At 27.9% G+C, this 15,566-nt stretch overlaps 1 protein-coding gene across 2 annotated transcripts in view; it reads left to right on the top strand.

Annotated features, from left to right (window-relative positions):
• Window positions 1-354: 354 nt before the first annotated feature.
• LOC129960476 (MAM and LDL-receptor class A domain-containing protein 1-like) overlaps window positions 355-15,566 on the top strand; it is a 48,606-nt gene continuing 33,394 nt past the window's right edge. For both annotated transcript variants that reach the window (XM_056073940.1, XM_056073939.1), the window contains exons 1-2: window positions 355-747; window positions 14,630-14,917. In XM_056073940.1, coding sequence (XP_055929915.1) covers window positions 14,678-14,917 — 240 coding nt within the window. In that variant the 5' untranslated portion in view covers window positions 355-747; window positions 14,630-14,677. The remainder of the gene's footprint in view (window positions 748-14,629; window positions 14,918-15,566) is intronic.

The raw sequence follows: 15,566 nt of genomic DNA, 5'->3' as shown, positions 1-15,566 counted from the left end.
TGAATAAACTATCATCATACACGTGCATTTCAAATGTTCTTTAGAATTCAGTTTACAGTTTGAGTGACATTGCAAAATGAGCCTTTCAGTTTTATGTCCACGCTTACAAACAAATTCATGCAAATGTTAACAAAATCATGGAAGATCCTTATCTCGTGCCCTAGAATCCATTTCATTTATCACGAAAAGGATACCCAAAATGTCATATCTTTTATTAGTTGGACAGGAAGCAGACAATTTAATTTTCCATATTATAACCTGTAACTGTGTTTCGATTTTCGTGAAAGGAATGAAAGCGTTTATGGTAACCCAATAAAGAGTGGGAAAGATTCACATCATGAACGTGAAATATCATTCGCAGGCACACCTCCACGCCTCCAAACCAACGGTCCATGACAAGTGTTGTTATGGTTACTGATGCTCGATCGGGCCACTTAAATGGATCCCACTGACCATAAAAATTCTTATCATAAGTTCACCGATAGTCTCCTGGTCAGTTTCTTGATGAGAATACTGTGACTTCAAGTTCCACGAAAATTTAATCTTTATGCAATTAGAATTTAGGAAGCCCCTAACTTGAGAAATTAAAAACCATATCAAATGTGCGCTACAAAAAATATGTGAAACATTTATAGACTGATTTTTTTAAATAGTACTGATTAATAATTTCCATTTGTTAAATTTGCTGACAGAAACCAACAAGAAAAGCTGTTTACGCAGAAATTCGTGTAGTTTGTTCAGTTTAAGGTGAGTATTTTGAATTTAAATAAAAATATTTTTACGGTAACTTTGAGTGGAAAGATATTTTTTAATTTATAAATTTGTATACTGCTCTATATAACTTTAATATATAATAACAATTAATGTGAAATCATTTAATTTTCGGAATCTAATTTTTAGAAAAAATGAAAGACTTTCTTTTCATCTACATTAACTTTCCTTTAATCTACTTCTTCTTTTTCTTTTTAACCGAAAACTAAACAGCCTTCTTAATTGTTGTTGTATTAAACTCAAGCAATTTACTTTTGATAACATTTTTCATTAATAGAGGTTATTTGATAGATATGATGAAATTAAGAGATAAGTTGAAATTATAAGAAACTTATTATTAAAGAGTTTTCGAAGACATTTAGTTTAATTCTAGAATAAATAAAACAAAAATCACAGTCGGTATTACAGAAAAAAAAAATAAGAATTGCTCAATAGATCGCTTATAATGAATTTCTTTCCTTGTTTTATTTTAGAAAATTCGGCCTTAAATGTAGGAAATGTTTCCTCTAAAACACTTTTTTTTCCATTAACCATCTACATAAGAAATGCCTCATCCTGAATTAAAGTACTTCCTACGAGTTCAGAAATTTAATTATACTCTTAAATAAATTTAGAACTTATTATATTTGTTCTTATAGGGCATACATCGAAATTCTTGTGCTTCTAAATTTTTTTTTTAGATTTTTATTCAAATAGTTTCTTTTTTGTTTCAGGAAAATGGTTATCAAATATCTATATTATAAAAAATTCGAAAATGATTAGCTATCTTGATGAGATAATAATTTTTCCTCTTTTACGGTTGACCATATTTCTTTGTATTTTCATAAATTCTAAGTGAAAATGCATAGATATTCGTGCAGACACAAAATGCAAAAAATCATTTTTACATACATACAAAAAAGACAAATTTTTATATCTCAATGGGTGCAATATTGCTTTAATCTCAATTACTTTAAAGTTAAGGAATATTGAAGTAAGAATGTTCTTCAAAAATATTTTTATATATTTCTTTCTTTCTTTCTTTTTTCAATTTCATTTTCAGTTTGGTTGTTGGTATGATATGAAGTTTTCAATCCAGCACGATTATGTTCAGTTTACATGTAAAATGAAAAATATGCATATGCAATAATATCAAATGAAAGCACTTCTATATTAGAATGCTAGCTCCTTCAGAAGGGAATGAAAGTTCTAAAATTTGTATTAAAATATTTTTTGGGAGCTTTACCCTGAAATAATCAAAAAAAAAAAAAAAATTAAAAACTCTCTTTCATTAGAGCATTTAAAGATAGATTTTTTCTTCTTCTGAAATAGGGACTGCAAAAAGTAATCACAAAAGCGTTTATTAAAATACTGTAAACATATTGGAATTTTAATCATATAAATTATATGTTTTAATTTTTATGGGTTTTGAATTTTCGGTCTAATGGTATTCATTGCAACATTTTTAACATCTCATGCATTATTTTTAACAGTCTTTTATGTCTTTATTTTAGTTCCATAATGTCATTATCCATGGTTTCGATAAACTTTTCTACTTTTTAGAACATTAATAAAATTTTTTATTTCAAACTTTTATTTTATTTTTTTATTTTCTGTTCTTTCATTCATTAATATGTTTCGTAATTAGTTGTTATAAATATTATGAATTTTTAATATCAATTTTTTTCTCAAGTTCTCTTCCAAATCCACCTTTATTTAAATAAAATTTAATCTAAACGAATAGATTGGATGATGGTTAAGCTCTGCAAATATTAAAATATTGCATGTTGATAGGAGTATATAATTGTACAATTATACAAAATTTCAGAGTTTTACTTCATCAAAGAGTAAGTAAACAAAACCATATTCACAACCATGAAACAAGTCGAGTTTAATAAAAGCGTGCAGAAATATAATTAAAGCGCACTCTTTTTTAAAAATCAGATCTTGAGAAAATATTCTAATAAATTTCACCTGTCTTAAATTCATTTGAAAGATGTGAGTGTTGTTCGATGATTTTCTAACAGTCCGATGATTTTCTGCTGACAGCGTGAAAAAGAAATATTTCCCCCCTAATTCTGATTAAATTGTTAGAAGTCATGCATAAAAGTAATCTTATTTTACTAATTCTGAGTTTAAAATGAAAAATGAAAAAATAAATTTTCGAAATTTTTGATTACAAGAAATATTTTTATTTAGCCTACCTCTACTCCTTTAATAATCGTAAAAAAAGAATGATTTATCATAATTTAAAAGAAAATTTTATTTAAAATCAGCTATTCTAAATTTAAAAAGTAATCAGTTTTCCTGAAATGAAATTCAGTTATTAATACATTTATTTCGACGAGAATCTTTCACATAAAAAATCGTATCAAATTAAATATTTAATACGTATTTTATCATGAGCTAATAAAACGTATTCATCGAAAGTTGCTCAGATTTTTTGACACGTTTAAATATTTTGTTGAGAAATGGCATTCAAGAAAATAAAGTTACTGCTTTCCTTGTAATACTGAATTTTATATTTATCGTTTCTGGAATAAATGAATATTTCTTTTGAAATGATATTGCTTTTTTTTAAGTAATATTTAGTTTGGCATGCAATGATAAACAAGAATTAGTCACTTTAATGTAATTCAGAAAATTCATTTGATACATTTGGAGTGCAGTTTTGAAATGCTGATAGTAAATCTCAGTATTCAAAGAATCATTAAATTCCACTCATAAACGAGTCATCTCACGTATTTTATTTTTCAGAGATTTTATACACTTTATTTCTCATTCCTTACATAGTATATGATGGTAAAAACTCTTTTGCTTTATTTTTGGAATTTGGATGGCATTTTTAAATGTCACGTTTCTTTCAAGCGAGAAAGAAATCTGTTTATCCCAACGTTTTCTAATACAAATAGATGCAATCTGTTGCTCTTTGGTTGTTTTTTCTGACGCATTCTATAATTTCAAAAGTATCAGAAAATGTATTTTGCGTGCAATGAAAAAAGAGCTGAAACACATTTCATTCTATTTGTTTAACCGGATTGATTATGAGTCATAGATACGATATCTGTGGTTTGAAGGACAGAAAAACAAATGCACTCTCGCAGATGCCATAAATTTTTAAAAAGTGAAAGAAAACATTTGGAAGTAGCGCAGATGTTTGGAATTTATCCAGTTTTCTGAGCAACACATTTTCGATAGCATTCAGTTGCTACTGTAAATTGTCGTAATGCTATCGAATTCAACACTCGTTATCTTTCAACACTCTTTACCTTTCAATTATTTTTCAGGATACTAGAGAGTGCCCCATTTCACAATCTCTGTCAGATAAAGAACGATAAGTTGACTATTTTTCACTGCTTGATTCACGCTCACTTTCGCCTGAAGTGATGATTACAAAGTGATTAAAGCTGTCTTCAATTTTTTTTATGTGTGTGTACTGAACCTCAAATTTACTTTTCCCATTGTGTCAATCAAACTTTGTGATTTTTAAGCTAATGGTAATGTTGACGGATTAATATCACATTTCATTTTTGAAATGTATCGAATCAAATGTGTATCAAACTCTAATACTAATATTTAATCACATTAATTTTACTTTATTTGACATTACGCTGTTAAAGAAACGTTGTTTAAAATGTTCCATACAGTGAATGAGATCATACGAGTAAATCGACTTTTAAACTATCATGTACAATACAAAAAAAAAATCTAAGATCTGTATATTTCAATGGCATGTATGCATTGCAGTAAAGGTTTTGAAGACTTTTTAGATGGATAAAGGTAGGGGCTGTAAACCCCATTTCGCTCTTTCAACATCTGATTTACTAATCTGTTTATGATCATTCTCTGTAGTGTTGTTCTCCGAGAGAAAAATTATGAAGACATGAAATTTTATGATTGAAGACATGAAGAATTATGATTGAAAACTTATTATATTATGTAATAATCGTTACGTAACATTTAATATGTCTGTGAAACAAATAATTAGAGAAAAAGACAATAAGAACGTTTTCCTAATCGCTCAGGGTTTATTGTTATAATATTCTGACCAATTTAAATATTAAGTCAATTAACCCAAGAAAGTATAACAAGTTGTAATTCAAAAAGAATTTACATTCTTTTTCTCATCAAGAGGTTTATCGTTCTATTGCTTCTTTATAATTTATTTGTGTCAATGAAACAAACAAATGCAACAAGCAAAAATGAAAAGAAAATTGTTTTAATATATCCACTAGTAAATAATTGAGAATCAAATATAATGTTTCATAATTAAAGAATTAATTGCAATATCTATTTTTCCGATAAAATAAAGATGGATCCTTTTTTTCCTCAAATTTTCAAATATTTAACCACTTTTATATTTTTGTTGCGCTACCTTAATACAATTAACAAAAAAATATTTTTGTAAATTTTATTTCAAATTATTTCCTTCAAAATACTTTATAAGCATTCACGAAATTTTCAAAATAATGATTCAATCTATAAAATTTATAGGTTTTCGATGATTTCAAGATATTGCGAACGTAAATTATGATTTTGTATTCTTCTACATTATTCAATACGATAAATCGCTTATTATGAGATTATTCTCACCTTTATATTCCTATTGCTAAGTAATTGGAAAAATACGAATGAGAGCAGTACTATTTATCATCGATTATGAGAAATAAGTACAACCAAAGCAGTTACCCTAGCATTAGCCGAAAGACTAATACCTACAGAAGTGAATAATTTAGGTACCAGATGATGAATCATTTGCGTAATCCTTTTGCGTGGTATAGATCTTTTACGCTTTGTGATTTAATAGGTTACTTGCTGTTACATATTAATTTTAGTCTATTCTTAAGGGGAGATTCACTAATCGCCAAATTATCAGAGTTCAATTAACTAATTTTTCTCGGGAAAAAAATTGCAACTATTGCAGAAAAGTTTGCAACAACTGAGAGAAGGAAACTGTATTCACCTGGCAACTATTGCAGATGCGTCGGTTATTGATAATTATTTCTTCAATGTTTATGTAAGATATGATGCGAGCTATTTAATTAAACTTAAATTTTATAAGGAATATATAATTTTCAAATACTTTATTTCCCGAATCGCAGACGATTTCAGAACATTCAGATATAAGCCTGGATCATTTAACTGCTTTCCATTGCCCATTGCTGAAATCGTCTCCGCCATTCCAATAAATTTGCGGACTAGACTTATTTAAATGAAACATTTTATATAATTATGGCATTTATTCCCTTTATATGATTATGGTGTCGCATATAAATAATTTTTTTCGATGAAAAAAATATCTGAACTTATTATTAGCAAGAATTGCGTCTAAATGATAACTTAAAGTCCGTCTATGTAAGGTTAAATATTTTTAATTATGAATTCAGCAATTCACTAAGAAATCCGAATAAAGTTTTTATTTTATTGTTTTAGTTTGAGCTGTTATTTACAAAATCTTTCTTTAAGAATTATAAAAAATTAATAAGCTTAAAATCTTATTGTTGCAGAGATTGTCTGTAAATAGCTTCAAAATTTATGTAAAAAATTGCAAGGAATACTTTTCGAGAACTGTGGTTACTATGGCCTCTTTCAGGAGATATAAAATCATTTTGATTGCTACATTTTACCCAAAACATATTACGTGCAGTGTACGAGTATACATACGTGAAGTGATTAAGAGTAAGAATTCGTATTTTGGATCATTTATAATTAATCTTACATTACTAACTTTTTAGGATTTTATTCGAGTTTGATTCAAATTTCTGTCATAAACTCATTGCGCAGTCCTATCAAAAGCAGCTTGAACAGAAAAAAAATATGTAACACACTGCGTATGGTAATTATCCCAAACTTATTGTTTCACGGTATCAGGGTTTTTATATTTAAAAACTTTATCATATTTGTATTTATATTTAGATAGCAGAATTGGCAAAACAAAATCGATAAATTATTATCTTGGTGTATTCCGTATATCTTTATCAAATTTAACGAAAAAAATTCGTTACTGCTAAAAGAATTTCTTTTTTAAATTTTGCAATCTGAAAAATTGATTGAACTATATATTACATTGATTACGGTTTATTTTAGACTTAAGAAATGTTATTCTGAATTAAACAAGTACGTGAAAAATGATTTTTAATCTTTCTTTAATGCAACGATTTTTTTTTAATTTATCAGAGAACTAATAATTGATTTGAAGATAATTCTGCTTATTTAGATCGGGAAAACTTCTTCAGAGAACAAAGACTTTTCAAATTCAGTCTCAAGTAATATTAAATGATAACACAAATAATACAATATGATTTTAAATAATATGTAAAATCTTATTTTCTTAAAGGAAATTTATCATTCATATGTAAGAAACACGAGTTTTTGTTCCTCTCGAAAGCTGTTGATTTCTAATCATATTTTATAAAATTGTGTTTTATAAGCTAGCACTCCCTTCTTCCCTTAAGCTGATTTTTAGAAATTAATACCCCCCATAAACTATTATAAAGAAGTATCTAATCAAATTTAATAGGATTTACACAATGTTTTACGTAAAAAATTACATTAACTTTTCAGATGGAAAGTAACTTATATGGTATAAAGGTAAAAGAAAATTTCTTCTGTTAGTAGACACAGTGGTATTAATGAGTAACGTTGGGAGACATTTGTAAGATATGGCTTTCAGTATCAGGCTATTCAGTATTTCAGATCATGTAGGACTTTCCATGTGAGAACGAATACTAAAATTCTTTCTTCTTTTTATTCTTTTCACATGATTCTTTTATTTGAGGAAAAAACTTGTTTTTAAATATTTTATGATTCAGCTATGTTAAATTTCAAAAAAGTAAAGCTGATAGAGAAAAACTGTTTTTATATTTGAAACCTGTTGAACAAATTTAATCAGAATAAGCTAAAACATTTCAGGCAAACATTTTTTTTTCGTAGGATTATGACATTACTTCTATATTATCATCAGACAGAATCACAACACAATTTATTCTTAATTATAAATTCAATTACAAGATTGTAGAAATTTAAAAAGATGTAAGCAATTATTACAAATTGTTTTTTCTTCTAAAATGGATTGGTGAAATCATGGCAGATAGAAAAAAAAAAAAAAAAAAAAAAACGATAGTAATTACATCCTGTGTGTAGTAATTTGAAAAGAGATAAAATTAATATTTTGAGCTTTTAGAATGAATAGTTATTGTTAAGTTCGTATTCTCGCAGCAGTCAAGGTCGCTAAGAGTTAATAAAAAATTTTGAGTTTACATTGTTTACTTGATGAAAAATTATGGAATTACGAGTCAATTTTATGTATAAAAACAAAGGAGAAAACGATGGGCATTAAACAAACTGAAAAATAGTTAGTCACATGCGTATGTGCGAAAAGTACAGCACTAACAAAAACATCGTTAAGCTTAAACTATCAGAGAAGCAGTTATCTTTTCGATTTTCTTCTCCTTTCTTCTTGTTTACTTTTATTTTATTGGTATATAAAAAGATAGTGAATTATCCTACTGAAAGTTTGAATGATATTTAAAATTTAAAAAAAAAAGTACAGAAATATGATTATGACTTTTTTTCACAGCATGTCACCGATGTCATAATGATAACGTTGTCAAAACAAAGAGTAAATAAAGACCTCACGTAATAAGAATTCAAACATTCTACTATTGGAAGCGTAAATTGCAAATGTTTTTATATCTAGTACGAGTTCATTTTTCTTATATTTACTGATATTTTAAGCTGTTTGTATTTATTTAAATCTAAAATAGAAATTAGAAAAAAATGAGCTGTTTATAAAATATTTGAACAATGAGTTCAGATTTTTTTAAAAAAGAAACATTGAGGACTGCTGATTCTTTTTTTAAAAAAGAATCAGTGAGGACTGCTCCATTTTAGCACGATTCTTTATTGGTAAATTGCCCTAATATAGCTTGAACTTTATTTTTCTTTATTCTTTTCTTTTCTCTGAATTTCTTTTTATCCTCATTAATTTATTTTTGTAACGTACATTTTTCGATATATTTTCTAGAAAAAAAACTCTTCTTTTCTTCCCAATAGCCCTAGTATGACTTCGAAAATAGGACGTTAACCTCGTAATTGAATCAGTCAATCGGACAGAAATATTATTTGATTAAAATGAGTACAAGCCTTTTTCTTTCCTTTTTTATAGTGACAAAACCTGCACGATTTTTTTTTTTTTTTTTTTTTTTTTTTGCGCACGTAGGATATTGGATCTTTTTTCAGATTACATTCTTAATGTTTAACTTTTTTGTATTAAAATTTTTTTTAAAGATTTTAAAATATGAAGAAAGTTATACATTTCTTCATTGAAGTAACTAATTTATAACTAAATATTTCGTGTGATTGAATTTCAAATGTCGATATAATATCAAGATGTCACATGTAAGAAAACTACATTTGTACAACATACAAAACAGTTTCAGGCACAATTAACGGCATTTTGCATTCTGTTTTTGATCCATAATTTGAATTCTATCACCTGATCACATATAAAAATTTGAAAGCAGATGTAGCTTATTTATATAAATATTTGTATCAATAAATTTTTTGGCAAATTTGATAAACGACTTTTTTATATAACAATGAATAAATATATTATTTCAATATTCGATTTACGGGGCTTTCAAAATGTGTGAATAAAATCTAATAATTCATCGAAACAGTGACATTTTATCCTTTAGATAAAATGAAAGCTTGTTTGGGACATCCATTACTAAATCATTAATTGTGTAACAACCTACTGTAAAGTCCTTAATATTGAATAAATCTTGGCTATTTTTTCTAAAACAAGTTGGAGAATATCTAGTGAAATGAAAATAATTCGCATTGTAATGTTAAGATTTCTTAATTGATGCATAATAATAATTTCCTCTTAGAACTAAAAATCGTTGAAAGATTATAATTCACAGAGAATCAAAACATTTTTCTGAAAATTACCGAAAGTGACTTGCCATTAATTGCTACCGTAAATTAACTGACATATTTAATAGCATTGAAAATTTTTGCCACTCCAGCAAATTTTAATTTTAAGCTAATATTACCATGAGGTTTAGATAAACACATTACAAATAAGCCGAAATAAATATTTTTTTCAATTATTATTGAAAATCTTCGTAAGAATTTTCTAGGAATTAGTTATCTTCATCTTAAACCATAAAAGGAAAATACGAAATTTGAATTACAGTTAGTTTTATTTTCGTTATGATAGCTGCTGAAAAAACAATGTAAACTTTATTGGTTTCTAATTCTTTTCCTCAAATATTTTTCGATATTTTTTCTTACATTTTGATCATTAACAGTGATTTAATTAATCAACATTTCGCATTCAACATGACTCATTTTTCAGAAAACTAAGCAAATTTAAGTCACCAAAACGTTGTAAGTTTTTCTAATAAAAATCTGCTTCTGGATATGAAAAACTAATTTTAAAAAATAGTTTAGAATTAAACCAAAGAAACTCTGTAAAATCGCATTCAAGATATCAGAGCTTAATTCTATAGGCACTCTTCCAAAGGTTGCTTTTTACAATGGACAATATAAAGCAAGATACAAACCCTTTTTAAATTCAAATTATACAAGTGTGCAAAAATTAAATTAATGTGTCAGTATGTACAATTTCACTGTAATCTACATGTTAATCTGAAAGGCAAGTGTCCGGAAATGCAAAGGGAGATCCTTGTGTCCTAGATTTTGGAAATTTCTACTGAATTATATATGAACCTAACCCCCTATCCATGTTATTGCAGTTGTAATGGGCAGCTCTTGTTTGATTAATAATTCAAGAAGCAGTGACCAATAGCTTCTTTCACAGCAACGCTTGATGCAGCGCGGTTTCATGCTCTAACTGTTTAACAGAAAAGCTCTCTTTCCGCATATCTTCCGTAACTAGCATAAAAAAATGTAATCAATATAAAGGTTATTCTAGTTTAAGTGATAAAAATATATTCTATGCTCCATTTTTACGAGGAATTTCACCAATTAGTTACAGCAATTCTAATTTTGGAAGCTTCTTAACAAGGTCTTTGGGTCTGAGAAAATATCTTTTTTTTAAATAATAGTTTTCAAAAAGTATCTTCTTAATACTATTCACTACACTCACTTGTTAGTTGATATTTTGGTGATATTATAATGCATTTTTAATATTTTTGTTGTGCAAATAAATATTGACACAGAAATATAAAATCGGCATTTGATGCATCACTTTAAACTGAAGCTATATGATTGTTTCAAACAAATAAAAGATACTTAAAAGATACTGTTAACTCTTTTTTGCAATATTTATCAGTAAAAAGTTAGTTCTTATTCAAAATATAGCACTTATTAATTGTCAGAATCGGCTTCAAAAGTTAAATTTAATACACGGTTTTTCTAAAATAAACAAACAGTATCTGATTTGATTTGATTCCAAAGGATTATATTTATAAAAAGATTGACACAATTTTAATAAATTTGTTTTATTTTATTCATTAGCACATTCAGTCACATTTCTTTTTACTGAAATCTTGTTCTTGAGATGATTTCCAGGTAAGATTTCTCCTTAAGGATGTCAAAACCGGCATCAATATTAGATTAAGGTCAATGCTGTGGGGAAATACCGAAGTACTTCCGGAAATATTCTTTTTATTATGCAAAGTGTTGTTTTGGCTAGGTAATATTATTACGAAATTGTTTATATGTAAAAGAGTCTGAGACTAACGCGAAAAAATGTCTTCTTGTAACTCTGTAGACATTGCTATTAATATTGATAACATGATTGAGTGTTTTGAATAACATTCAAACTTGTATTTCCGTGCATGGAATCCAGGTTCCAAGAATCATTAATTTTCTTCTTTATAGTACTTTTTCTTTAGCTTCATCTGTCTTTCCTCAGAGATTTCAGGTCATTCAATTACCCTAACTATACTAATGTAAACCATCATTATACAGTCAGTTACTAAATCATGTTCTCGATTTTCAATGTTATTTTTATTTTCATGAATAAGGAAGTGCTGAATTGGAAGATATTCTTTATAACTTAATCCAATATAGAAAGACATTCTGAGCAAACAAATATGTTATCAGAATTTTTCTGCAATGAAACAGTCAGGCTTACCAAATCAATCTGTTTTTTTCAACTGAAATTATTCCTCGGGTATACTTCTGTTTTTACTCTATCTTTTTTGATGTGGTAAATAAGATTAATGATATTATGTAGATTCCTTATAAGAAGACTTATTGCAATAGGTTTCATGGCATGACTCTGGGGAAACTTTCTCCACAGTTTCTCTGATTAAAATTCCTGAAGCAGAAAACCTTACATATATTCATATATTACTCTGAAAGACTGGTATCTGACAAATTTTGATATTCTTCGGTGAATGTCAGCATTCTCACAGTCGCTTGCTGTAGTCCGAAATATTTGCCAAATATCACTATTTCTCACTTAAATCGACAAATATCGATATGCAGCAGCACTAATGGTGAATGTTGAATAAAAATGTTTCATTATATTAAGAGAAAACTGCAGTTTTTTAAAACATACTTTATTTTTAAAACATATTACTATATATATCAAAATAGAAGAAATCTGAAGTAACAGCTGATAATAATAAACTGTTGAACTTAAAACGAATAGTACATTTTAAATGAGAAAAGATTATAATACCAGCAATAAACTTACGCAAAAATTACAACAAATTACTACAATTATTATCATACAATCTCATTTATTGCTACAGCAAACTGTTATGTTAGCTTCCCTGGTTATGCCTTCTCTACTTTGCGTTTCACTTCTCACCAGAACTTATTTGTACTTGTCAACATCCACAGGTAATAGCTCAAATGCAAAAAAAGAAAAAAAAAAATTATTTGGTTTGTGCCAATATTCCTCGCGGTATACTTCGACATTCTCTAATTTCGGTCTTTCACGGTAATATAAACAAACTATCGAAAGCATGAAATTTATTCGATACCTAGCCAACGAAATCGGCACCAAACTATGAATTTTCTATAAATTGCAACAGCTATTTTACTATTCAATTTGTAAAGGAAATTCATGTTCAAGTCATTGCTGCCATACGCAATTTTTTGTGAAGGAAATCTTTGAGAGGATAGTTGGGAAAATATCATTTTTCAGGTCAAGAACTTGAAATCGCAGGGACGATATGTTTTATGTTTTACCTGCATCATTTTGTGAGCACGATGACAAGAATAATTTATATTGGATTTCAACTTACGAAGAATATATTATATAGCGCTTTAAAGCTTCGATCGATTTTATAGATGAGTCTTCCAGTTTTAAAGGGTGGAAAAACAAAAGGTTAAAAATTTCCTTTAACTGAATTTTGAAGAAGGAAAGATAATTCCAATTCTTCAATTTTGACCTAATTATAGAGATCAATAATTTCATTAAATATTTTCTAATAGTTGCAACTCCTTAAAAGTTAGAAGCTGAGGTTTTAAACTAAACATGTGATGCCTTATTTGGAAACTCTCATCAACTGCATTCCCTTCCATCTTCATACTATTTCCACAACTTATGATGTAGACGTGATGGAAGATGTAAATGGATGTAGGTAGATGGATGTAGATGTAAATGGAAGTGAAATTTTCTTTCGCTTATATATCTAAATAAAAGGAATTTACTTCCACTTTGCCAATATGGTTTTTTTATTCAATTCTGAAACAATACACTGTAAATTTTCCCTCTACGAAAAGCATTAATGAAGGAGTTAACATGCATGCAATTCTGCTAAAACATTAAAATACAGAGAAAACTATAAAAACTTTCTAAAAGACTCCATAACTTTACATACCCGAATTACAAATCGGACAGTGAATGTCAGATTATATTCTGAACTTTGACTTTTCTTCATTGATGATCATGATATAATAATCTTTTTTTTTTTTCTTTTTTTAATGGTTATCTTTTCAAGATGTTAAATCTTAATGCTAGGAATTGCTCATAGTGTCATAAGTCATTATTTGACCCGTTCTGATCTGTCTTTTCAACAGTTTTTGATTAATGTCCTTATGTTCTCTACTAAACAAAGATATACGCATGATAGCATTGTAAAGATGTTGGTACTACATTTTAATATTAAAAACATTTTGTTGTGAATGTAGTTTATAAAAATTAATCAATTGTATCATTTACTGAGTTACATCTATATCAATCAATCTATTCATCTAAATTATGTATATATAATGTAAAAACATGTATTTTTAAAACAATTTCGTGGCCGAAGAGAAAGAAGACACTTTGAATTTTTAAATTTAGCTTTTATTCCATCCCTGGAGGCATAATTTATGTACAAGCAAGACGCGATGAGGCACGTCAATCCACAGTGTAACACAAGAGCGAAAAAGAGAAAAGAGCGTAAAGAGAGACAGAAATATTTTTTCGGTCAGTATATACTGTGAGATTCTGATAGGGATATCTTTACACATATCGATTTAGGTAAGGGGAATCTAGGTATTTTTTAAAAGAATTTGCTTGACTTGACAGTTTTTTATCCCTTCACTCGGAGCGTGTGAAAGTGCACATTTAAGCATTTTTACAGAGCTCGTGGCACATTAATTAAATAAAAAAGGTGGAATTGGATCAAGAAATAAAAGAACATTTTAGAATTAAGTTAATATAAGTTACATTAAGATAAAAATTTTAAAATTAATTAGGATTTAATTTAGATTTAGAGATATCATCACACACACACACACACACACATATATATATATATACATATATATATGCGGAACACCATTCGGCTAATTGCTAATTAATAATTAATGACTAAATCTTTTTCTTCTTGAAATAACTACATAATATACATCTTACAAAGATGATGTATATCAGTTGCTAACATTTTTATTTTCTTTGCAGGTATATATAAGTATGAAAATTGTTGAAAAATTGTTCCTGAAGTAAAAGATGCATCAAAGACATTCATCAGTGAGAGAGGGAAATTATGAAAAAAAATTCTCTTTCTTCTATAACATGCAGAACAATGTGTCACTGTTTGTACTGCTACTTTCTTATCTATGGTGCTTCGATTTTCTCACATCGAAAGTCGAAGCTGGCATTTTTCACAATTTAACCATGCTTCCAGCTAACTATAAACAATATGCGACGGGAGATACTTCTCAAATTTCGCCATATCAACATTTATTGGTATGTATATCATTTGTTTACTGTTTGGTGCGTGGTTTAACACGCATTGCCAAATTTACTTTAAATTAAAGTATTAAAACATTTTACTTAATGGAAACTGCCAGCCATGTAAATAACAAAAATAAATTTTAATTACAAATTAAATTAACAAATATAGAACATGATACATTGGCCGTAATTCCATCGACCAGCACGAGGAAGAAGTTCTAAGCCAGCTGGCGAAGGCAGGAAGTGAGTCACTCGTATTCGTTGGAGAGCAAAGTTCATCTCCGTAGGTATGATTGATGCTTATCGCCAACTGGCGAAACAAACAGTCATTTATCGCTTGTTTGGCCGCTGCAACTGTTTCAAAAATAGTTTTCACAATTTGTTTCGTTATTTGAAATAAATACTACTATAAATAGATGTTCAAAATAAGAAAAGAGAACCATGAAATCCAAGACTGACGACTGCATGCGGTTACATAGTAGAATTACATGCTGTAGAAAAGTAGAAACTTTACAGTACTCGGATTCGGAATTACGGCACCGGATATCAAAATATTTAAATTCAAAATCGTCTCTTTTTAAATCAAAATGTCGTGTGTTGGAAACGACACAATAAAATATACAAAATTTTGATGTAACAGCTAAAACCATTTGTGACATAT

The sequence above is a fragment of the Argiope bruennichi genome, chromosome X2, assembly GCF_947563725.1.
Source record: "Argiope bruennichi chromosome X2, qqArgBrue1.1, whole genome shotgun sequence".
Taxonomy (NCBI): Eukaryota; Metazoa; Arthropoda; class Arachnida; order Araneae; family Araneidae; genus Argiope; species Argiope bruennichi.
The sequence above is the reverse complement of the archived record's forward strand: the minus strand, read 5'-3'. Positions and strand labels throughout refer to the sequence as shown.